We start from the raw sequence: 27,449 nt of genomic DNA on the forward strand, positions 1-27,449 counted from the left end.
TAAAGAAAAAGTGAGCATGATAAAACGGTACTACGCGGGAAATAACTTAAACAGTGTATCTGACGTGTTTCGGTTTATTTCTCCCGTATATTAAAATTAAATTACTTTTGACAGCTACAAAATCATAGTTTGTAAACCTAAGGTATGTCAGATTTTAACTGGTGTTTGATTTTTACCTGTTCGGTTTTAATTTAAAAATAGATGCAATCTTTTTTAAATTACTCAAAATCGGCTGGTCCAAAATTGTTCAAATTTGGCATGTGTATTTGTAGTATTTACCATATATAAAGCTTTAAAAAAATTATTTACGACTTTGCTGTAAAATCAGTAAGGGAGAAGAGAATCAGAAGAAAATCAGTAAGGGAGAAGGGAGAAGAGTAATTTGAAGAGTTCAAAATTTGCATAGGATTTCTTATGTTTCCAACGATGATGCACCACCCGGTATACTTACGTAGATAAATCAACGCCATAAGTTTAGCGTTAAAAATATGTCTCCAACATCATGACTTGCCATTTTCAAACCTTCTTTATTTTTCAAACCATCTTTTATTTCCAAAATAATCACAATTTTATTTTATACGGTTTAGACAAGTACAAATTATACATTGTTATGGAAACCAACTTTTCATTGTTATCATATTGTCATAATCTTATTTCCATTGTGTAACGACGCTTGTTTTTGCGTTTTTTATTTTAAAAATTGTATTAATTACTATTTTATCGACCGCTTTATATATATATATATATATATATATATATATATATATATATATATATATATATATATATATATATATATATAGCTATATATATATATATATATATATATATAGACTGACATATGTATATGACTTATATATATATATATATAAATATATAGCTATATATAGCTGTGTGTTCAGTGCGAAACTGAGACTGACATTGTCATGACTTCATAAAAAGTGCTAATTTAAAGCTTTTTAGCGATATATGCTATAAAATATTTTTTTTCTTTCGAAAAATTACTGAGTTACAGCGTTTTCAGATGGAGCGGAGCGTCCGCGCTTACCGTCCGCCAGTTCCATGAGTTTAAATGCACAATTTCACATGGGTCGCGTATGTTCCGTCCGGACGAGCTATCTTGAAAAAACATCCGCGCGGACACGACGGTCCGCACCATCTGAAAGCGCTGTTATAGCAAATTCTTATCATTTTTAAACAATTTTACTTGAACGCAATATTTTATAGAACGAAACCAGAATGCTAACAATAAGGAAAAATAAATTTTAATTTATGTTGAAGATAAACAGTCATCTGGGATCTTCGAAAGCGATGGTTCTTGGGGGGGAGGGGGTTTAAAAAAAGTGTTTAAAGCATCCATTTTCAAAGTAATTATTGCTATCTTGTGAGTTTAATTTAAATTTTATTTACTCAAACCCGTGATAATTGTGAAAAAGTGTATAGAAACTTAAAAAGCTGTGTGAACTGTGAACTGCAAAAACCATCGTTGATCGTGGCATAACGTCGGTTTCCATTGTTTCATAGGTACTTCATACATGTCCATATATAAAATAAAGTTTCTTATATGCAACACACTGTATTTCATTCAAAAAAATTAAAAGAAAGTAATAATAAATTTGAATAAATAATATTTGGCGACATAATTCCGGAAAAAGCCGAAATTATCAAAAGCTTTGGAGAGCGACCGTTGTAAAATAGCGCCAAATAGTATTTACATTGTCCTTATGGGCACTTTCCAATCTAAACTTGTTTCTTTTATCTATGGTCTGAGATCAGCAATATCATCAAATGACTGATCTAATGTATCCCATTTATTGTTAATTCGTAAGGAAACACAAATGCCATTACTAACATAATTTGAAACCACACCAAAACTCCAAGACAATCAGTAATATAAAATATATATTTAGGGGCAGTTTAAAAATGGATATCCTTCTGGTCGTGGAGAGATGGTTCTTCCTGACTTGAGCGTCTACGACGGCGATTTTTGTTTGGGATTCTTTCACGGAAAAGGCGTTCTTAATATCAACTCGACACCAATATTTTACAATGGCGAATGGAACACTGGTCAACGAAGTGGTAAGTGTGCTTCGAATAAAAAGACTAAGGGCTCAAATACACTGACGACCAGGTCGCACCGGCCAGGCCGCACCTACCTCTAAAACCATTAAATCAAATGAAATAGCGCACACTAACGTCCTGGCCGTCCGTTGGTCGTTGCGACCAGAAGACTGCGCGGAAATATTATTTTCTGCCGCTTGTTGCCGGTTTTCTTCCAAATTAATAGTTTTTCAGATGAAATCCCTCAAATTCAAGGCACAATAATTTATTTTCTATAAGATATAGTGTTTTAGTGTAATTTTTGCACACGTGCAGAAAATCCAAAGAAATAGTATACAGACTGGATCAAAGGTAAACTTAAATCTAATCCCTTTTTTTATCAAAGGTCGATTCTAGTAAAAACATTTTTATATGACATACCTACTCTATTTATAGTTGGTATGATACCTGTTATTATACCTTTGAGTTTCGATGTTAAAAATAAAAAATATAATATTTCAAGTTTTTCTACAATCACTTGTTTTTTTTATTAAATTAGTTTTTTTAGTTGTATCGTAGTCATGTACAAGGAGAACAAGGTTTTTCAAACAGGGTTCATTAGACTATAATTCTACTAGGTACATTATCTTGAAAAAAAAATTAAGAAAGTAACTTAAACATTCATAAAAAGAGAAGTAATTACTGTTGTAGATTCTTCGTTATATTGTAAACATTGAAATAACTGGAAGCTAAATTTTCTACCTGCTTATATTTAGAGCCAGTGTCTGACGATCTTTTTTTACGATGACCCTAATATGTTTAATTCTAAAGTCGATAAGGGCGCCATATCAGTAGAAAAAAGATCCCTTTTTGTCGGTCGCGCGTACACAATGCTTTTTGTTTGTGGTGAATAGCAACTTCCCTTTTTAGTTAACTCGGATATTTTAATATTTCTGAAACAATATTTTCTAATTGGTAAAACGTAAAAAATCGTTAGATTTGACAACTCTGTTGAAACTGGTCGTTCATCTGGCCGCAGCTAAAAACGCAATACATCCGGCCAGCCGACGGCCAGGTCGTTGCGACCTGGTCGTCAATGAGTTTGAGCCCTAAAGTGCCCTACTCACGCGGCAATTTCTTTTCAATCTGTAGGGCAAAATTTGCAGGCACCCTGCAGATTGCGTTGTGTGTAGAGTAATTGTGACATTAATAAGGGACAATTTGCAAATTGGCGATTGTCTCGGCTGCCCAAACAATTTTATTTCGGATTCCTGTAAGTTGGGACGTGTGTAGAGCGCGCAAGACAATTCCACAGAAACCGACTGGCGACGTGTATCGTTTCGTTTTGTTTTAAGTATTAGTAGCAACTGTTTTAAAGTGGTCAAGATGTTAGCCCTAGAGAAAGAAATCTGGACGCAAATTATTGCCCTTTATAAGGACATTCCTCGCTTGCCTTAACCAGTTTTTAGTTCACCACCTTCTTTTATTATGAGTTGGAATTACAGACATTGCTAATGCAATGTCAACTTTTTTTTTGTTAAATATGGAGCCATAATAATATCACAAATCTCACAACTTTGATGTCTCTTGAACTGATTGCTGTCCTGCTAATTGCATCGTATGGAGGAGAGCGCCAATTTGATACAACACACAATCTGTTGGGTCCTGCTAATGGTTCCCTGCTGATTGAAATAAAAATTGCCGCGTGAGTAGAGCACTTAAGAAATGAGTCTAATATTATTTATAATATACAGGGCGTTTCCAAAAACATGTACCATATCTCGCCTGGAGATTCCTGGCGTAAAAATAAGATTTATTTTTTATATTGTTGCGGACCGGTGTGGACTCGACCTAACCTAACAATATGGCCCGCCCTCGGATGACCTTAACATCGCATAGACACCGCAATGCTTCATTCGAAGATTCGAGAAGGATCGAGTCCCACTGGAATGGAGTAGTACATACGAGAACATTCGAAAACCTTCTCTATGCACCTAACGATCTATTAATTTGGAAAAAATTATTTTTTTAAATTAGTAATAATTTTTTCTAGAAAAATATATGTCTGGTAATCAAGTTTTGGAGGCAAATCGGAATAAAGAATACTAAAGAATATTGTAGAAAATACTCTTAATCTACGAGAAAAACCAATCATATTTTTTATTTTAAGGTAAAGGTTGGATGGTGTACGATCAAAACAATTGGTATGATGGCGAATTTATAAATGATATGAGGCACGGATATGGATTTAGACAGTTTAAAAATGGTACCAAGTATAAAGGAAGTTGGTCAAATGATAAAATTAATGGGGAAGGTTGTATGATTTGGAACAATAATGATGTAAGCATGACAAAATTTAGACAAATGTTTATAGGCTTGGCGCATTTCAGTTGATTTTTAAAATTTCGACAACAGCGCTCAGTACGGCAGAAATCAGAACTTTCCGGCTCTGTATTTACGCAGTCCCGATTACAGTTCATGGTGATCGCATTGACAAAATATAAAAACCGTGGCTTTGTCATATATTTAAATATTTTAAGTTTTTAAGTATTCTAGTTTTTACTAGTACAGTTATTGAAACTATAAAACACTGAGGTACGAAGTTTGTGTAATGTAACGCTGTTTCGGGCAGTAAAAATTCAGTGAAAAAGAACCCTAACTGGGCGTCGCCGCCACGTTGTGCTGTGACAGTTTCAAATGAAAACAAAATTGTCGAAAAATTGTTAACGCGTAAAGGAGGACGTAATTACGTGGTTTTTGGATACAATAACATTCAACTATCCCGGAACATTTTATAGTTTCACAGCTTCTCACACTGATATGATCAAAAGCCAAAATGGATTCAGGTAGTTCAACGAAACAACATCAAAAAATTAAATAGACTATACAGGGTGCTACAAATTCGAGGCACGAGCATTGGTATCTCGGAAACCGTAATCCATACGAAGATGGTTAAATTGAGGCAAAGTTGACCCTTGGGATGTTCACCAAGATGCCATCAAAAGAGTTTTAAAAATTTCAAGGATTGCTGAGTTTTTTGGAAAAACAGATTTTTTTGAAAATTAATTTTATTTTTTCCTGTCACTTTTCAGAAAACCAAAAAACTAATTGCACATTGTCATATCCACTTTATTAGGGCTATCTGATAGTATTTTTAGATTTTTAAATTAGCTAATAATGCATGAGATACAAATACGGACCTGCATTTTTTATTTCAGTTTTTGAAAGAACTCAATTTCCTCAGTACAATGATATGCCACAATTTATACTTTTTTTTTGTTTTGGGTACCTTAACAACTTTGAATAAGAAGACTAAGGAAGGAGCATAATGCTATCCATGTATTCGTGCATGGTGGGCGGAAAAGCCACCATAAAAGCTCTCTAGGGTGGGGATCCTTGACAGTTCTGTTTGACGATTCATTTGACACATTTGAATTTGATTTGAAATTTTGTGGATTTGTCAGTCTTTACGGAGCTTATTTTATGTTATTTATTATTTATTCTACTACTGATAGTTGTATAAAGGTAGTAAATCTAGATGGAAATTGTGGCAGAACTTAAATTAACAGTGACACTATCGCGATTTATCGAAAAAGACTCTAAAATAGTTGGTTGTGTAGCGTGCGGTAGATCTCGGCAAAAATTGAGTAAAATAATGGAACAACTTTTCGCTAGTAAGTGACTATATAATATACATACGTGTAGTAAACCGATCATTTATGAAATTCACTTAAATTAACTAAATTATATATTTTTCTTGCATTTTTAGCTTTTATTTATTACTTGTCAAAGATTAGATGTCAAAGAATTTAGATACGTTAATTTGACTTACCTGCTTCAGTAGCGTATCGGATGTTTGTGTTAATAAATACTTATTATAACTTATCTATTTTTATTAGAATTATATATTTTTATAACAATTTTAATAACTACTAACATTTATTCACAACGTAAAATAAAACAACAAATTTTGGTGAGGTTGTCTCCTCTTGGTCGAGGCGATTAAGCCAAGACCCCCCCACACCCTCTACCGGCGAGACATGACCACAGACAGTAGAAGGTGCCTGGTTTAAATGTCTTGGTGCAATTCCCTGGCCACTACAGCCAGAGACAAGACAATGAGTGAGATGCTTCTTGGACCGAGCCAAAATGCTAGAGGAGATTCTGCCAGCACCTGACAAGGAGCTTCCCCACCAACGACAAGGTCTTGCATCTCCTAGGGGAAGGACTATGAGAATGTGTACTAGTTTTTTTGATTTTCTAGAAAGTAACGACAGGAAAAAATAAAATTTATTTTCCAAAAAACTAAGCAATCCTTAAAATTTTTAAAACTTTTTTGATGGCATCTTGGTAAACATCCCAAAGGCGCAACTTTACCCCAATTTAACCATGTTTGTATTTAGTACGGTTACACCGAGATACCAATCGCTCGTACCTCGAATTTGTAGCGCCCTGTATGAAATATATAGTATGAGAAGATAAAATATAAGATCGATCTTAATGGTAATTTGGCTTTTTTTAATCAAATAGTGCTTAATTTTTTATGAACATCTTCTAAAATTTTAATTATATACCTTTAAAAAAATTCATTATACCACCTGTTGGACAGACTATATCAACCTAAAATTTTAACTCTGTCTTTTACAAACTATATCAACCTAAAATTTTAACTCTGTCTTTTACAAAATATGTAACCATTTAATATTGAAATTTCTAATCTTTTAAATATCTAGCATTATTATAAAATGGTAAATTATTGTTGATATTTTTTAACTGGAAGTATTTTATACTCTACTTCTACTTCAATGGTATACATGAAACGTAATAATTGTTTTAGTACTACGTTGGCAAATGGAGTGATGGGTATCAGGACGGATATGGGGAATACGTATGGAATTTAGTCCCACAAAATAGTTTCAGTTTTGTTAACTACAATTGGTATAAGGGCAATTGGATTACTGGAATGCGTTCTGGAGCAGGTATATTTCCATTATGATATGGCATTGTTTTTCTATGGCAATAGTACCGTATGATCGAAAAAAACGGCGTCCAGTTGGTTGTAAATGACGATCGATGACATTCCCCATATAATTTTACATACAAAATTACAACGATCTTCATTTCATAGCCATCGCTGACGCCTTTTTTTCGATCATATGGTGTATGGTCATAATAAAAGAAAGACCTTGTTATATCTGCTCTGAATGAATAATATTATCAACTATTATTGACAATAAACGATATATTAAGACAATGTACAGGGTTTCCCAGGTTGACCTTGCATCGGAAGTTTCTAGAGAACTAAGATATTTGTATCGGAGATTCTTCACAGCGAGAGATCGATTAAAAATATTCTTAATATGGCGGGACTTCAGGAAGTAGCAAACGTTGGCCAGCAACTTTCTTATTTTAAATTGATATTCCCACTTTTTATTATATCTTTGAATTCTGTATAAAATTTCATGAATTTTGATATCAAACACTCTACACTATGTCCCCGGATTGCTTTTACAATAGGAAAAACTTTTTTATTATACAGCCGTTTTACTCGCTGACGAGTATTCGACACACATAAAGATGGTCACACAAGGCGTTTTCTTTCATGAGCTTTTCTGTGACTGAAAAGCCCGATACGTGATGTTATCTGCCTACCGCACTAACACGGACATTCAAAAATTTAATTGCTTTGTTGCCTTTTTACTTTTTGGTTGTCGCTGTTAACTGAGTTTACAACTCTTCTCCATTGAGTTCTATTGTGAGTAGCTTTTTCCCACTCATTCTGCATGTTAATCCCCTTTAAGGGGGATTTTTATTATTTATTGATTTTGAGAAAAATGCATTAAAAATTTTGCTTGTTCTAAAACGGTTAATTCCGTTTATATTTTTCCAAATTTCCATACCGTTTTAGAGAAAATTAAAAAACATGAAAATATACTTCAATCCCTAAAAATCGAAAAACGTTTCTATGGTAATATAATTTCGTTTTCGTTTTTTTTGATAAATTGTTATTAAGAGAATTTGAACTAACATCATATTTTTTGCTGTTTCCGTTGTTTGACATTTAAAATCATAGGCTACTATGATTAATCTAAAATTAGGAACAAAACTTTTTTTAAATTCTAAATTACTTGAAATGGGCTACTTTAGCTATAGGGACATGATATACTTAAATGATGAATGAGAAAATGAAATCAATGAAAAAACATGATATACTCAAAAAATAAAAAAACCTGTCTGCTAATGGATTTAAAAAGATTTCCCTTTGAAAAAAATGACTCATGATAAATTTTGATTAATTAATTCAATGACAGAGACAGCCCATTTCATAGTTTTCTTTTAAATTTGATTATTGAAATTGATAACGACAGTTCATACCAAATAAACTTTTAGTCACGTGATTGATTGACCGGCACAGGGTTGCCCACTTTTATATATTTTTTTTTAATCAAAATATTTTAGGAGACAAAAATAAATCTATACTGTTACGTTTTTCGTCGGGGGGCGGGCTATATAGTTAGGGCGGGCTATATAGTTAGGTTAGGTCGAGTCCACACCGGTCCGCAACAATACTAATATATAAAATCCTTAAGTCACTGACATACTGATTAATCACGATCCTGCTCAAACCACGCAACGTAAGAAGCTCAATTTTGGCATACAGGTTGATTCTAGGGTGTAGAGGTTCGATAAGAAGGGATTTTTCGAAATTCCAGTTCCAAAAGGGTGAAACCACCCCTCAAATATTACAATATTTTTTTATTTAAAAAACGGTCAAGTTTCCGAAAAAACGCTTAAACACGTATATTTTATTTTGTTTTTTTACATATTTTAAGATTTTTTTAAAATGTATACAGGGTGTTTCGAAAAATCTGGTCATTGAATAATCACGATCCTGCTTAAAGCGCGTAAAAAGCTGATTTTTGGAAAACAGATTGACTTTAGGGTGTAGAGGTTCGATAAGAAGGGATTTTTCGAAACTCGAATTCTAAGGGTGTGAAACTATCCCTCAAAAATTAAAATATTTTTTATTTAAAAACCGGTGAGTTTTTCGAAAAAACTGTTAAACACGTATATTTTATTTTGTTGTTTTACATATTTTAAGATTTTTATAAATTTATACAGGGTGTTTCATAAAATATGCCCATTGAGTAATCACGATTCTGCTTAAACTGTTTGACGTTTAAAGCTGATTTTTGGCAAACGGATTGACTGTGGGGTGTAGAGGTTCGATAAGGAGGGGTTTCTCGAATCTCAAGTTCCAAGAGGGTGAAAACGCCCCTCAAATATTACAATATTTGTTATTTAAAAAACGGTTAGTCTTTCGGGAAAACGCTTGGACAAGCATAATTTATTTGATTTTTTTACATATTTTGAAATTTTTTAAAAAATCATACAGGTTGTTCCAAAAAGTTGGGTTATTTCTTAACCACGATTCTGCTTAAACTGCTTGACGTAAAAAGCTTATTTTTGGCAAACGGATTTTTCGCAAGTCAAATTCCAACGAGATGAAACTACCCCTCAAATATTACCAAGTTATATAATAATATCGCCATATTGTTTTTCCCATGCTGACATAAATGTGAGAAAATTTGATCCAGTTTGTATGTTAATGGAAATTCTTGCTTTGCTTTATCATCACCATTACAAATGATTAATTCGATGCGAACGAAGTCGCTGGTACACGCTAGTTAATTATAAATTTATAACCAGTTATTATTTACATCAACAAAACTCACCTTCTTAACAGCACTTAAGGGATATCAAGAGCCATTACTACCGCTTTCCCGTTCCAAATATTCTAATACAGTTGCGATGAGTTTTTTACGGCTATTAAGCTATCTTGTACACTTCGCTCTCAAAGATGTTCTAAAAAGAACAATATTCGACTGCAGGGTCTAGGTACTAGTAAACATTTTCAAGCTTAAAGTATCACAAATCACAACACTGTTTATTTAAACCAAAAACTCGTAATACAAAACTAAAGTGTCAAAACAAATGACAATGTCAGGAAATAAATAAATAAATGCGGCAACTTCACATTTTTTACAGCAGAGCTACCACCTGAATCCCCACTGCGAAATTTAAATTCCAGTTAGACAGCACGGCGTCGAATATGTCCATAGTTAGCAATAATGAATTTAAAAATCTCGCCCTCGATTATGTAACTAAAAGTTTAATTGATATGAAATATATATTATGTGCCATCATATTGAAAACAATTTTAAACGAGAGATCTCTGAGCGAAATAATGATATGCAAAAAAAGCTCCGGTCTAGATATATTAGTTCTCTATGCAAATATATATTCTAATGCAATCTCAATCTGGGACACTCTGTATGCATAATTTAAATAAATCTTTTCTTAGGCATAATGAATTTCGGATATGATAATGGAGCTAGATTGGCCGGAACGTGGGAGTACAATAAAAAACACGGTCCCGGCGTAATATTCTGTGGCAATGGCATAACCGTTGAAAAAGATCCGCTCTTCCTAGATGACAAACCTTGTACCTATACGAAAAATCAGACAGATAACATCGAAGAAAGTTCAGAAAAAAACTTCTCGACAACCAACCCAAAGAGTGACTTCCGTACTCCAACTCAAATATATAAAGATATATCTCAGCAGATCAATACAAAGGTAGGTCTTTTCTATGTTAAATGCGGTGGCGGAGACAGAAGGGGGGGGGGGGCATGGGGCCAGGGTATGTCAGAACTAAGATCCACTACGGTATTTTATGTCATATTTGGACCCTTGGACACAAAATAAGGCATTTATTATAAGGCTTAAATATGTTTATAAGCTTTGGTTTCTGAGATATTTAAAAATATTTAAATATGCATGCTATAATAATAAAGATTGTCAACAACCTGTACATTGCTTTTCAGAATTAACCCTTGTGCTGACTTTTAAGCCGAAGAAATAAACTTTACTAAAAATTTTGATAGCTTCGTTTAATGTATACAGGGGTATCAAAAATTGCTGGTCTATTTTAAATATTTATATTACATAAAAACTTCGTTATTTCAAATGAAACACCCTGTATTTTTTTTAAATAAATTGAAGCAGATTCAAATGTTCTTTCAAACTGTATTAAGGTTTCCTAGAGTTTCTTATACTTATCTAGCTCAGATTTTGAATAAAGAGCAATTATTCAATAAAATGGCAACCAAGAAAGCTAGTGTCGTCATGAGAAGTTTCTCGTGACTGTTAGTGGCTATTTTCAAAATCGAAATTAGTTTATGGACTTATTTAAACTTTTACCAGTTTACTTTTATTTAATTTACCTACAATAGTCTAATAAATAATATTTATTAAATATCTATGTATTATTCTATCAGAAAAAACAAAGTAGTTCTTTGATTTATTTTACGATGGCTTGTAGATATATGGATTTTTTTTTATTAAAGAGCCAATTGCGGCCAAGTTCATTTTCTTCACTTCCAACTTCCAACGACAGGTTTCAGCCTAATCCGTTTTTTATAAACCACACTACTAACTCTGCGAAATAAGACAAGTACTTTTTCAAAGAAACACTTATCAGGAAGATTCCTATTTGGATATCTTTAAGCATAAGCCCTTGAGGCCAAGAAGCAATTTTCCTCACAAAATAAAATCACTAGTAGCATATCCATTCGTTCCGCCAACAGACACTGCTTTATTTTTAGCCGACCATACCAATAGGTATGGTAGGCTATTAAGATCGGCAAAAAAAAGTTTTTTTTAATTTCATTCAAAATGAGTTATTTGGGTCATAAATGACCTAAATACAAAATATTTTCATGGTGTCTGTCTGTCTGTCCGTCTGTCCGTCTGTCCGTCTGTCCATCTGTCCGTCTGTCCGTTAGTTTTATTATCTTGTAGTTATTTATTAATAAATTGAGTCCCAAACATTGCTCTTGAGATTTTGTCCCGCTAGAATAACCATCCGCCGCACTGTGGAGCAGCATTCCACGGCGACTACGAGAGCGGCGATTTGACGCGATCGAACAGTCCTTTAGAATATATACAGTCCTTGAGTAAAACCCACTTTTTTATTTTTTTATTTCACTAGTGAAAAGGTTTATTAATTTGATACTTTTTCATTATACATGTTCCTATACCTAAAATAAATCGTTTTTAAGTTATTCAACATTTAGTTTCAAAGCGTATATTTTTTTGATTTTATTTAGCCTCCTTTGACATTAAATGTCAATCAGACAATTTATTTCCTTCTGTTAGAAAACTATTTTTTTTTAATTTCGTATTATAAATACTGCCTGCTTAAAATTTTATAAAGTGTATTTTTAAAAATACTTATATTTCGTATTTTCGCTCCTTAGTGATATATAATATTTGATATTATATGATCGAAAGAAAACGGCGCAAACTTTGCTTAGAAGCTTGGAATTGATTGATAACAAACTGGTTTTTAAACAAAGTTTTACAATATAATATGGACAGATATATTGTTTCACATCGCTTGACGTTTAAAGTCATAGGCTACTAGGTAGTTAAAATCGAGAAATAACATGCGCTTTCAAACTATATCTTAAATAACTTAAAAACGATTTATTTTAAGTATAGGAACATGTATAATAAAAAAATAACGCATTGAAAAACCTTTTTGCTATTAAAATAAAAAAAGTGGGTTTCTATTTGAAAAAAGTGAATTATGATAATTTTTTAATAGTTTTTCTATGACAACTACGGCCAATATTATATGACATTCGATTAATTGAATATTTGAAATAGATTTCCACATGTCTTCTCTTTATGCCGCATTGACTGTGGTAATCATTAAATTTGAATTTTAGGCTATACAAATTTTTTGACAGGCAAGTTTTTTTCGTTCCAAAATTTTAAACATTTTTTTTCTCAAAAACGGTTATTGTTAGGTATACAGTGTTTAACATCAAAAGTCATAAAATTTTACAGAGAATTTAAGTATGTAATAAAAAACGGTAATACACATTTAAAACAAGGAAGTTGCTGTCAAGTTCCGGTATTTCCGGAACTGCCGCCATATTGAGAGTATTTTTAATCGATAGATCTCGCTGTGAAACAATAATGTGCAAAAAATATCCAATCTAGATATTTTAGTTCTCTAGAAACTTTTATTGCACGCTCAGTCTGGAAAACCCTGTATACCCATAAAATATTTTGTTTCTACATCTTTCCGTTTTCGTATAATCAACCGAGGCGAATGAGGTGCGCCACCCTGTATAAATATCATGCCGCCGGATGACGGTATTGTTAGTATACCGGGTGCGTCTCAAAAGTGGCTCACCTCTATAACTTTTTTATTTTTTCAGATAAAACAATGATATTTGGTATGTTAGTATATGACATAAATTGGGATTGATTGACGTATTCAATTGTTTGCGGTCACTTCCGGTTTCACCGGAAATGACTACATCTTTTGGTTTTTAAATGGCACTCTCGGTATTTTTTTACTTTATTCGATAGAAAATGACACTCTGAATCGAATGACATATCATATGTCAACTTTTGACATTTTGGCATATGGTTTATTTGAAATTCTAACATGCGGTTCATAACGACAATTTGACTCAAAATACCAAGTGTGTGGTATCAAATTATTCGTAAAAAAATACTTTTTCCAAATATGCTAATGTAATAAAACCAAACCCTCGTTCCATTTGAAAAAATTGAGATATGATTAAAAATACGATTTGGGCATCTTTTAACCGGCCAGGACAAGACACTAAAAACATCAAATCTATTTTTCCAAGGCTTCTTGATTAAAAATTAGTGTTTTTAACACAGCCATAGCACTCTAGATTGAAATTTAAAATAGAATTTGTTTTTGAGTGACTATCTCAAAAATTGACATATGATGTCATTCGATTCAGAGTGTCATTTTCTATCGAATAAAGTAAAAAAATACCGTGGCACAATGGAACGAGTCCATGTTAAATGTTGGACATGGGGCTAAAATTTTTTTTGGGAAAATGGGAAACTGAATATGGTAGTTTCAAAAACAAATGTCAGGCCTCTCTTAAAAACTAATTTTTAGAAAACAAAAATGTATTTTGTCGTTTTTACAAAGGTTTAAAATTAACCGTTTTCAAAAAGGTTAATTCATGTTGAAAATATTACCACAATTTGATTTTTTTTATTGCCCAAGCTGTGGTAGGTTTTTTAAAAATATTATTTTTTTAATTTAACTCGTTCTTTGTTAATGAATTTTTGCCAAAGTGTTGTACATACATCTCATTCTCATCAATCACCCACTATATATTTTTGAATTAAAAAGTTTTGAATTTTTATTACAGATCTCTCTTATTATAAACATATATAAAAGAGTTGCCCCAATTTGCCGTTTTTTGAAAAAACAAATTTTGAACTATACGATGGATACTATTTCCAGGGGGCTTTTAAGTAATTTATATAGGTTGAACAAATCTGGCTTTAAAAATATATGGTTATCCCGATATTATTATTATTAGATACTATCCTTCTTAACATTTATGTATAAATTTCCAAATCATTGCACCCCCCCCCCCCTCCTTTTAGGATACATCTACGGTTTTTATTATTATAAGCACAACTATTAAAAAAATAATTCTCAAATATGACTTGTTAATGAGAAATTAGTGTATCACTTTACTATAGTTATTTTCCTAACAAATGCGTAAAGTGATACTTCCCCGCACGCCTTATTTGACATTTACCCTGACATTAACAAATAATGCTAGTCGTTCAAATAATTTTCAAATATACAGTAATTTAATATGGTTATCACTTGGCTGAAATATTCAAAAACGAAACGAAAAACATGCTAAACCATTATTTTTTAACATTATTTTGTCCAGAAAACATTAACTTTATCTAAAACCGCGTTTATTAAAATGCAATAATTATGCAATTTTCAAAGGCTGATTTTTGTTGACCACCCTATATAATAAATTATTAATCTATTAAAAATATTTTTTCTAATAAAACTCAAAGTTCCTCCTCTCCAAAATCTCAAAACGAAAAAAAAATTGATAACAATGAAGCAAAGTTATGGGCTTTAAAAAAGTTGGTTTTGGTAAAACACACTATATTTTTGGGGCGCCCTATATATGGTTTAAGTTATGTAAGGCAACAATTTTTTGTTATAATTTAAGACGTCCCTCTTTACATAATATAAACAGGATATGAAAATAATTGTAAGTTTTCCAGATTGAAAGTATCATGTAAAAAACCTCATGTCCAACCGCTCCTATAAGCTCGTTCCACTGTGCGGGGGTGCCATTTAAAAATCAAAAGTTGTAGTCATTTCCGGTGAAACCGGAAGTGGCCGAAAACAATTGAATACGTCAATCAATCCCAATTTATGCCATATGCTAACATACCAAATCTCGTTGTTTTATCTGAAAAAATAAAAAAGTTATAGGGGTGAGCCATGTTTGAGACGCACCCGGTATAGCGGTTTAGCCAGTGTGTTATTTTTAACTTAAAGTGAAAATAAGTATCCATAGGAAGTTATCACCGTAAGTTTGTCACGTTTCTACCTTTATTTGCAGGAAAACTTGTCATCTTTAAGCAAAGGATCCATATCAAATATATTAAGGAGTTCAATCAACATTAAAACCGGACAATACTTAAAATTGTTACAAACTAATACCGGGAACGAGCCACCTTTAAAAATTCCAATTCATAACGTTATAGAAGAAGTTGATTTGACGTATTTCGTAGACAACATTTTGAAAAAGTGCCTTTACGTGAACACATCGGAAATAAGCGAAATCGATCTCAATAGCTTTGTAAAACCGTAAGTAAAATGATCAATATATAGTCTATAACATGAATAACTTTGAATTTTGACCGTTATTTTTTACCAACATGGTAAATATAAAATTCCTCTGTCAAAAAAGTTACTGATATTCTTTAAACTGAGTGCCTGAACGAATCAGATAGGTAACTCTTTTTACTTTCGTGAAATAAAAAAGGAAAATAATAAAACAAGTGACAGTTCTTCCTCTTCTTGCAAAAATCAACACAAAATGTCATAATATCCAAATGTAAAATGCCATCAGCTTTTGACATTTCTAAATATCAGACCAATGCCGTCTCTAATAGAACAGCCTCGGAGCGAGATTGATGACGTCACGCTAGTTAGATACTACGGATTAATAAATATGTTGTAGAATACATGGAAAACATGTATTCATGATACATTGTTATTGATACATGTTCATTCATAAACATTGTATTTTAAAAATGATATAGTTTACATGAAATATACATAATATACAGATAATAAATACAATACATATACCTGTTTATAGTAATAAATACTTATTATTGGCAAATAAACTATGAACCACACAAATGCAGCAAATGTTTTACAATATACAAATAATGAATAGGTAATTCAGATAATGGATAAAATGTAAAATATATTTTAAATTTTGGGGTTTGAAAATCGATCTAATTTAACGGAAAACATTCAATATCTACTAATAGTGATGTATTATTATTTGAATTCACAAAATTTATATGTATATTTTGCAAGTATCAATGTTCGAAAAATTATATTTGCAAATAATACAATATCATAGAAAAAAAGGCGTCAGAGATGGCTATGAAATAAAGATCGCTGTCATTTTATATGTAAAATTATTCTAAAATTTTTGATTTTCTTGGGATTTAGGTTCGGGAAAAACGCTGATTAAGTTTTCATTTGGTTTTTCATTATTTTTATTTGGTTTAAAAAAAAACGTTTCGGGTAACATTACAGCCTTCATCAGTGTTGTGTCCATATGGAAAAATAGTGTCGAATATAATCCAAAAAATTACATATAAAATATTCACACCACACACCACATAATGTTTACTACAATTAATAAACTAATATAAACTTGTGAAAAGATGACCACATATTTTTTAAAATTATTATTCTTAACACTAAAACTGTCTACATTGACTATGGAGTGCGATTTCAGCCATAGTCAAGTGAGGCTGTTCTATTAGAGACGGCATTGCGTCAGCATGGCCGCAAGTTGCTAACCTAATAAAATTAACACTAGAAAAGCCCGCCGGAACTGTCAAATTCAAAGTTATTCGCTTCACAGACTATAGTATTAATTATAAGTATACAGGGTGGCGCCTCTCATACGACGCGGAGGCTCCAAGGAGAACGACAGTTTATATTGCAATGAAATATTGTGAGCTATGTAGGTTAATTCAGAGCACTTTTTTAAAATATAGAGAGTTCTACAGGGTGTCCCCCCAAAAAGTTACATATCAAAGTTGTGTTTTTTGTAATGGAACACCCTATATATTAATTGATTTCTGGATTCTGGGAGAAAAATAAAGGTGACTTTTATAAGAGAAGTATAAATGCAGTGTGCATTCACCAATTAATAGAATACTTAAATGCTCCTGATTTTATCTAAACTGTGCTTTGTTATGTACGGATATGTTAAAGAGAGTTTTTACAAAACTCAACCAACTATTGCCGACAACATGAGAGAAATGATTGTGGCTGATTTTCGAAGTAGCACTCCACGTATGCCTTTTAACATGAAAAGACAATCATTTTATGCAGTTAACAGGAAAGGAAGCATTTTGAGCATTTTATTTCACCTAGCTAATTTTTGTCACATAATTATAGGTTGATATCTAGTTTTAATTTTGTAATAATTAAAATATGTTTTAATCTTTTTATTACCCTTGAGTATTTTACTCTACATCCTTTAATTTTTGTTAAATTAATAAAAGGTATATCACCCCCACCTAGATTTTTTTCTAAGATCTACTGAAGCAAAATCATAAAAATAAAAATATCTAGAAAAATCTTTGTCTGAGGGGTAGGCAACCTTAATAATATTTTGGAGATATATGAATTTCCCAATGAACACCGGAATAATATACTGGGTATTCTATTTAAAATAAAGAAGTAATCTGTTTTTAAAAGTGACATATTAATTTTGTCTCACTCTGTATAACTTTTCGGGTCAAATGTTAATTTGGTTTAACATACAATAGTTGCTTTAATTAAATATCAGACTATACAAGGTCAATTAAAATTTAGGTAGCTGTTATTGAAATTTTAAATTTACTCTTCATTTTTACAAAATGTGAGATATGTCAAAATCCTTACATTTTAGGTATATGCTTCTTTAATAAAACTCACCTTTATTTCTACATAGAATTCGAAAATCAATCAATATAGAGGGTGTTCCATTACAAAAAACGCAATTTTTTTTGTGTACTATTTGTACTATTTGAGGACACCTGTAGAACTCTAAAAAATTTTATAAAATGCTTTCAATTAACCTGCATACGCTGCCAAAACTTCATTTCGATATAAACTACCGTTCTCCTTGGAGCCTCCGCGTCGTATGAGAGGCGCCATCCTGTATAGTTCATATCAAAAAATAAACTTTTAGTCACGTGATTAAGCTTGACCGGCACAGCGTTGCCCACTTTTATATATTTTCTTTTAATCAAAATATTTTAGGAAACAAAAAAAGATTAATTATAAATATATAAACAGTTCTTATTTATATCAACAAAACTCACCTTCTTAACAGCACTTAAGGGACATAAAGAGCCATTACTACCGCTTTCCCGTTCAAAATATTCTAATAAAGTTGCGATGAGTTTTTTACGGCTATGGAGCTATCTTGTACACTTTGCACTAAAAGAGATCTTAAAAAGGTCAATTTTTGACTGCAAGGTCTGCTAGTTTTTAACATTTTTAAGGTTAAGGTATCATAACACGATTTATTTAAGCCAAAAACTCGTAATACAAAACTAAAGTGTCAAAAAGAATGACAATGTCAGGAAATAAATAAATAAATGCGGCAACTTGACATTTTTTACAGCAGAGCTACCATCTGAATCCCCAGTGCGAAATTTAAATTCCAGTTAGTCAGCCCGACGCCGAATAATGTCCATGGATGGCAACAATGAATTTAAAAACCGCGCCCTCGATTACGTAACTAAAAGATTTCAAATATTATATAAAAATTGCAAAAATTCTTTCATATCGAATAAGTAATGTATTGTCAAGAAAAATGGCGTATCCGCCAGAAATTAAAAATGTATTACTGGTTGCCTGCACAACCGCAACGTATCCGCCAGAAATTAAAAGACTTTTTCAGGCGCCATCTTTTAGTCAAGTCGAGAAGTAAGGGAATCAGACAATGGAATTGTCTGGTATGAAGGGGGACAACTTTTGCCCCAAAATGATTTGAAAATATTCAACCCTCTAAGCGGGGGTGTCATCCCCAAACTTTTTTCAAATGGAAAGGAGAGTCAAGTAGCTCCGCAATGAAAAAGAGCTTTCTATTCTCTATATTTCCCGCTTCGTTTTTTGAAAATCGGTCGAGTCATTGAGAAAATATGAAGGATTGAAATTTGAAAAGTTTATTTAAGCATTTATCAGAGTAAATGATAATTAAAGATAAATTCGACCAATTTGCTGTTTTTTCTTATTATTTCTAGATGTTTAAGCATTGTTTCACTTGCCACAACGTTGAACGATCAGGTGCGGCAGTTGCTAGATAGCTGTTCTGTGACTTATACGTTGAAGTTCTTCTCGATATCGTTAAACTGACCCACAATAGAATTTCCAAAAATACCAGCCCACACGTTCAATTTCTGAGGGTTTTGTGTGTGCACCTCGTGAAAAACCCAGGGGTTGTCCTCAGCCCAGTACCGACAGTTGTGCCGATTAACTACACCGTTCAAGAAGAAAGTACACTCATCCGAAAAACACACATTAAATAGGAAATTATTATCATTCGCCACTCGTTCACTCATAGTTTCACAAAATTGATGGCAAGCAACGATCAAAATCGTTTTCGTTGAGTTCTTGTACCAACTGAATTTTCTACGGGTGGAACTTGTGTTGTTTTAATATCCTTTGGAAACTTGTACGATTCCCGCCGGTCTCATTGGCTAATTTTCTTGTACTCAGAATACTGTCCATGGCAACTTGGCCCAATACGAATACCTCCATAGCTTCATTTACTACAGGATTTTCCTTCTGCCTCTTTTTATTCATAACGGCAAACCAGTTTCGCGAAATTTTTCTACTAACTGGCGAACAATTTTGCCATAAAGGTGTTTGTCAGATGGCGTTTATTGAATATCTGCGCAAATCCGATTGCAAACATCTAGAAATAATAAGAAAAAAACAGCAAATTGGTCGAAGGAACTTATCCTTCTCATTTACTCTGATAAATGTTTAAAAACTTTTCAAATTTCAATCCTTCATATTTTCCCAACGACTCGACTGATCTTCAAAAACGAAGCAGGAAAGTTTAGAGAATAGCAAGCCCTTTTCACTGCGGTACCACTTGACCCCCTCTTCCCATTTGAAAAAAATCGGGGGAAGACACCCCCGCTTAGAGGGTTGAAGGTTTTGCAATAATTCTTGGGGCAAAAGTTGTCCCCCTCACAAACAAAATTGACGTGTTTTTGAATTTTCTAAAAAAAAATTACCCTGGCCGTTATGCCTTGCGGAACGTTTTCGATGGGCCACCCTGTATATTATGGAACGATGGTGTATAAATGACAACTGATGAAAATTCATGTGAAATTTTCACGTCAGTAAGTATAAAAATATTACAACTAACAATTAATTTAGATATCAAACTATCTAGCCATATTTTGCTACTTTTATATGTAATTAAATCGTTTTATTGCTTATTATCAGTTTGCGCGTTGATATAGGACTGCTTCCTATCAATATACATTTAGATAAAAGAGCTTAAAAGTAGTTTAATATATATTTTTAAATCTTACTTTGATACAATCTCAAATCGAAAATCTATAATTCGAAACAGGTCGTAAATTAAAAAGATCACAAAGGTTTAACAAATATGATTCAACAATATGACAACTGAACAATATGGATTAATAACTATAAACTGTGACAATTTATTTTATTTGTTATAATAATTCATATGAATATTATTAATTAATAAACTTAATATTCTTAATCACTGAGCTAACGAAATATATAGCATTTCATTTAAAATGATTTATTTTTTTAAATATTATAGATGCCTTGAGAAAGATTTGCATAAAAGATTGAAACGTCGGCAAATAAATTATTTTTTCCATAGCAACTGTTAAAATTGCCTTATATCTATCAAAAATAGTACTTTAACCGCAAGGGTAGATTAAATGATACTTTAACAGGGAGGATAGGTTAAAAACTTTATTTCTTCTCGCACGTTTTTTAATTGCTTCTATTTTTGAAAATGTTTGTATTCATTTTCATAAGTTATTCGGGATTTAAATGGAAGTAGTTTGGATATGGCGTTTGTCGCCTCAGCCTGAATATCTGTTGGTAATTTACTTATTTCGTTTTGAGCCATTTCTGGCTCCAATTCAATCAACAATCGACACGAAAGAGAATTAAAAAATATTGACTCAAAACTGACAACTAAAGAGACAGCTTTATTTATTTGTCAAATTACATAGAAACGAACACCAACCCAGCACATAATATTTTTTCTACTCGTCTACTCGTAATAAATTCCTTGAAATGCTAATTTCTGAATATTTTTTAAAACGTAACTCGCTATGGAAAAAAATATTGTTTTACACACGACGATGAAATTGCATTATCGTTTCCCGAAATTAATTCAATAAATAATTAATAATAATCTTTTTGGTCGACGATAAAATACCATTTTATCCTCTTGTATAAAAAATAACTATAAAAACATCCAGAAATCATTTAATTTTTAATAAAGAAACCTATACCCAAGAAAATCACAATTGAAATATTGAATAAAGGTTTAAGAAAATGAAAGATATCTATTAATATTATAAGTATACGTATAGTTGTTAACCATGGACATAGCGCGGCGCGCCGCGCCGGCGCCGGCCCCGTGCTGACTAACTGGAATTTAAATTTCGCGCTAGGGATTCAGGTGGTAAGCTCTATTCTATTGTAAAAAATGTCAAGTTGCCGCATTTATTTATTTATTTTCTGGCATTTTCATTCGTTTTGACACTTTAGTTTTGTATTACGTGTTTTTGGTTTAAATACAGGGTGTCCAAACTGTATTCCGGAAACTTCGCCAGCATATTCTGCAGATAAAAATAAGTAAAAAAGTTCGTATAAATGTATGTCCCCAAAATGCTTAGTTTCAGAGATACAGGGTGTAGAAGTTGCATTTTTATTTCGATTTTTCCCAAATAATTTCTGAAGTAACGTTAATATTTGGATGGAAATTGGTGTCTGGGAGTTTTTTGGCATGAGAAATTTGATTTTGATGTCAATATGGCTCCTACTTGTAGAGAGCGCCACCTACATGTTCCTTAACTGGTTTGAAGAGTAATAACTTTTCATCTGTATCTGTATACAACTACTGAGTAATAAATTATACATTTACGACTATTTTTACGCAAAAAAGGTCTCTTGGTAAAAATTGCTACGAGTAATGGTTCTCGAGATATTTGGAATCGAAATTATGAATACTTGTCATCATTGACATAAATTAAAATGTTGACTAAATAGTTATTAGACTGAATATGAAATGTTTTTGTGCCAAAAGTTCAACAGAAACGGTTCTATCGTCATTTTTTCGCGTGATTATTTTAAAAAAAAATAAAAATTTCCCAAATTTATTATTTCAGTCAAGTAACTATCTACTCAAAGTGTATATTTTATGTCAATGAAATATATAATATTTATGGTATAAGAAAATATGATCCCATTTCGCATAAGTGGTTGAATATGGAAAATAGACGTAAGATGCATTCATTGGTTTTATTTCATGGAGTTATTTCTAAGGAGTGTCCCCCATACTTGGTGAATAAAATAAAATTCAGAACAGATGTGCACAACTTAAACCTTAGAATTAAGGGAGTTATTACTCCACAACCTCACAAAACAGCATTGTTCACTAGATGTTTCTCATTTAATATTTCGAAGTTAGTTTTTTTTACTTCAGTATTATTTTAGTATAAAATACTTTTCTTTGAATTTCATACTAAATTTTCTTTGTTATAGGATTTTTATATAATTTACTTATATTTGTAGATAAGTTACAGTAAAATAATTTAGCTACATAACACACATTTATACTAGCTGATATCGTGATCTGACAGGAACTGAATTTAAACAAATTTTAATTGTCTTCGGTTCCTTTTGTGCATGTTTTTTTTTATTATTATTATTTATTTGTAAATTACATTTGTTGTAAATGATATTCGTGCAAAATAAATTATATTATTATTATTATTATTATTAATAGTGACATGTATTAACTATTTCCATTCTAAATATCTTGAGAACGTTTGCTCGTAGCGATTTTTACCAAGAGGCATTTTTACGTAGAAAGTCACGGAAATGTATATTTTTTACTCAGTAATTTTATACAGGTGCGGACGAAAAGTTATTACTCTTCAAAACAGTTAAAGCAAATGTAGGTGGCGCGTCCTACAATTAAGAGTCAAATTGACATCAAAATCAAATTTCCCACGTCAGAAAACTCCTAGACACCAATTTTCATCCAAGTATTGACATTACTTCAGAAATAATTAAAAAAAAATCGAAATAAAAATGAAACTTCTCCACCCTGTATCTCCGAAACTAAGCATTTTAGGAGATACATTTATACGAACTTTTTTACTTACTTTTATCTGTAGAATATGCTGCCGAAGTTTCCGGAATACAGTTCGGACCACCCTGTATATAGTGTTATGATACTTTAAGCTTGAAAATGTTTACTAGCAGACCTTACAGTCGAACATTGTTCTTTTTAGAACTTTTTTTAGTGCGGAGTGTACAAGATAGCTTGGCAAACCATGTAAAACACACAAAAATGGGACACCCTGTACGTAAGAAATGTGCTTACGTAGGATTATTATTTGTTTGCAGGTCACCAGGGAACATTCCCGTTTCGTTATCTTGTATTAATTATCTTCCTTCCAATCAAGAATTCGTAACTGATACTTTAGAATCAAGCTTGAGCCTGAGCAGTATTCTGGATATGACCGATTTGAAAAACGTGATTATCATATATCTACCTCAGTTAAGAAACATATACCGAACGTACGCCAAGCTAGGAAGTGGAGAAGAAGGATTAAATTGTGAACCGATACTTGTTAGATTGTTTTTGTGGCAGTTGTATAGGTAGGCATAGACGTACAAAAAATATGTCTCACATATAAAACCTTAGCCCTATGTACTATTTCCGTACTGATAGTACCTACTTCTTTCGATAATTAAAATCGTGTATGGTAAGGCTTTTACCCAAACGAAAACTACATAGGTCCTATATTGAATGTATATTTATTATTTATGTAAACTTGTCTGAGGCAAACATTTAGTTAATTAAAAAATGTCTATACCTATGTGGCGGATTCATCTCTTCAAAAAAATCCTTTCTGGGTATTTCGCCACTGAATTGCAAGAAAATCTACAAAATAAAATAGTTATTTTTTGTAAACACTTCTGCGTTAAACCTAAACGGACACTGCTTGTCAGAAGTTATGTTTACAGTTATACAAATTTGCCTAACAAAGAAAAAAATGCTTAACGTTTCGGAAAGTTTATCTCTTTCCGTCGTCGGAAGCAAAAAATACAAAGAATAATGAAAAAAACTATTTAAAATATTTAAATTCAACTATTCGAGAACACTTTACTTTTTTAAACCAGATACGTCTACAAGAAACCGTTGCCGTTCTGTTAAAAAATTTTCCGACGACGGAAAGAGATAAACTATCCGAAACGTTAAGCATTTTTTTCTTTGTTAGGCAAATTTGTATAACTGTAAACATAACATCTGACAAGCAGTGTCCGTTTAGGTTTAACGCAGAAGTGTTTACAAAAAATAACTATTTTATTTCGTAGATTTTCTTGCAGTGCAGTGGCGAAATACCCAGAAAGGATTTTTTTGGGGGAGATTTAGTTAATTATTACGGTATTAGAATTACTATAGCTTTTATTGAATATATTTTAAATATTAGTATAGTACCGCATGATCGAAAAAAAATCGGCGTCAAAGACAGCTGAGGACTGACAATGGATGAAAATTTTGGCGATGTCAATCTTTAGACGTCATTTACAAAAAATTGGCATAAAACTTGTCAAAAATTAACACTAATATAGAAAGATTAAAAAAGGATAGGACGTTTCCGAACACATCAATTTCCAAAAAATATCTTTAGATTCCAAATATCTCGAGAATCATTGTATACAGATCTCGTAGCGATTGTTATAAAGATACTTTTTTAAGTAAAAAATCACGGAAATGTATATTTTTTTACTCAGTAGTTTTATACAGGTACGTACGAAAAGTATTACTCTTCAAAACAGTTAAAACACATGCAGATGACACCCCTTACAAATAGCAGTCATATTAACATCAAAATCAAATTTCTCATATCAAAAAACTCCCAGACCCCAATTTTGACCTAAATAATGACATTACTCTGGAGAATATGCTGCCTAAGTTTCCGGAATACAGTTCGGACCACCCGGTATATATCTAAAAATAATCTAAATAACTAACTTGGTCTCAAATCTCTGGATATTCCTTGCGATTGTAGATTTTCCAGGTATCGGTCTATGCGGATACAGAGCAGCAAACATGTCGGACACCTAATATAACTATTTCCTTGATAATACCATTTAATCATCAATACATTTTCTTCGGTAGTGTAATTCATGGCTATCGATGTAGGTATGAATTTTTAATAATAATAATGAAGCACTAAATAGATAAATTTCTGAAATGACAACTTCATTTGACAGTTATCTTTTACCTTGACTGGTGCTCATAAGTAAATACAGGGCCATAAGAAAGGAGAAATATTTAAAAAGAAATCGGCGATAACTCGTAAACGGGCTAATCAAAAATATCTAAAGTTATTCTTTTGAATGTGGGTTTTAGTGCTCTTCAATAAACCTAAATAGAATTATTCTCTAAAATAATTAGGGAAGCCAATAATTGACCCCATTAAAATTTACATGAGATTTCCTATGTCCCGCTCGACGATGCACCCCGGTATGTGATTGTTTACTATTATTTTTATTCGCTCGGTGTTCGAGACGCTTCCAGCTTCGAAAGCCAGTCTTGTAATGTCTCGCGCTCGTCTCGCTCTCGTCTCATCAGGTCTGGACGCACCGGTAGTCACCGGAAGACATACAAAATTCAATAATTTTTTTAATATGAAAGTAGGAAATATTTTCCAAAGACAAACGCTGAAAAACCTCCGCGCATTTTATATCTATTTTAGTAGATATCATTTTTCTTCCTCTCCTTGTTTTTTAAGTTAACATCATCATAACAAAGGTAACAAAATCATAAGTTTATTTGATTGAACTCTTTTAGAGATATTGGTTTAACGGAAAAAGGAGGACTGCCGATTGTAGAAATAGACGAAATTTTAATAAGAAATCCAAAAAGTTGCCTAGAAAGTACCCACAATCCGTGGGAACCAATCTATTTTTGGCAGTTTCTCCAAGCAATAGTATGTGTATTCTGTTTGATGTATAGTTTAAATATGAATGAAGAAATAACAACTCTCGACAGGTTCTTATACCACACATTCAAAGATTTTCTAGATACCGAAGTTTTTCCTAAATCTGGAAATATTCAAGGTAAATATCTAATTTAACTTTTTTTATATAAAAAGTATCCAGGGTGTCCCAATATATCGTGGACCTAGAACTACTACATATTTTTGGAATCAAAATAGGTTCATTAGACACAGCTTACCTACATATACCGGGTGCGTCTCAAAAGTGGCTCACCCCTATAACTTTTTTATTTTTTAAGTTAAAAAAACGAGATTTGGTATGTTAGTATATGACATAAAATAGCATTGATTGACGTATTCAGTTGTTTTCAGTCACTTCCTGTTTCAGCGGAAATGACTACAACTTTTGAATTAGACACAACTTACCTACATATACCGGGTGCGTCTCAAAAGTGGCTCACCCCTATAACTTTTTTATTTTTTTAGTTAAAAAAACGAGATTTGGTATGTTAGTATATGACATGGAATAGCATTGATTGACGTATTCATTTGTTTTCGGTCACTTCCTGTTTCACCGGAAATGACTACAACTTTTGATTTTTAAATAGCACCTCGGTATTTTTTTTACTTTATTCGGTAGAAAATGACACTCATGAATGACATGAATGAATGACATATGACAACTTTTTGACATTTCGCATATGGTTTATTTGAAATTATAACTGGCGGTTCGTAACGAAAATTTGACTCGAAATACCAAGTGTGTGGTATCAAATTATTCGTAAAAAAATACTTTTTCGAAATACGCTAATGAGCCACCCTCGTTCCATTTGAAAAAATTGAGATATGATTAAAAATACATTTTCTAACTGGTCAGGACAAGACACTAAAAACATTAGACAATCAAATCTATTTTTCCAAGGCTCCTTGATTAAGAATTAGTGTTTTTAATAAAGTCA

The 27,449-nt window shown here is 32.1% G+C and overlaps 1 protein-coding gene across 2 annotated transcripts in view; it reads left to right on the plus strand.

Moving 5' to 3' along the window:
* LOC115877566 (radial spoke head 10 homolog B-like) overlaps positions 1-27,449 on the plus strand; it is a 43,106-nt gene that overhangs the window by 10,704 nt on the left and 4,953 nt on the right. The window contains exons 3-9 of one of the 2 annotated variants that reach the window (XM_030893811.1): positions 1,911-2,079; positions 4,211-4,380; positions 6,878-7,019; positions 10,406-10,680; positions 15,555-15,802; positions 23,885-24,139; positions 26,343-26,611. In XM_030893811.1, coding sequence (XP_030749671.1) covers positions 1,911-2,079; positions 4,211-4,380; positions 6,878-7,019; positions 10,406-10,680; positions 15,555-15,802; positions 23,885-24,139; positions 26,343-26,611 — 1,528 coding nt within the window. The remainder of the gene's footprint in view (positions 1-1,910; positions 2,080-4,210; positions 4,381-6,877; positions 7,020-10,405; positions 10,681-15,554; positions 15,803-23,884; positions 24,140-26,342; positions 26,612-27,449) is intronic. The other variant, XM_030893812.1, reaches the window with a different exon arrangement.

This window comes from Sitophilus oryzae, unplaced genomic scaffold (genome assembly GCF_002938485.1).
Source record: "Sitophilus oryzae breed Bouriz unplaced genomic scaffold, Soryzae_2.0 scaffold_1494_pilon_pilon, whole genome shotgun sequence".
Taxonomy (NCBI): Eukaryota; Metazoa; Arthropoda; class Insecta; order Coleoptera; family Curculionidae; genus Sitophilus; species Sitophilus oryzae.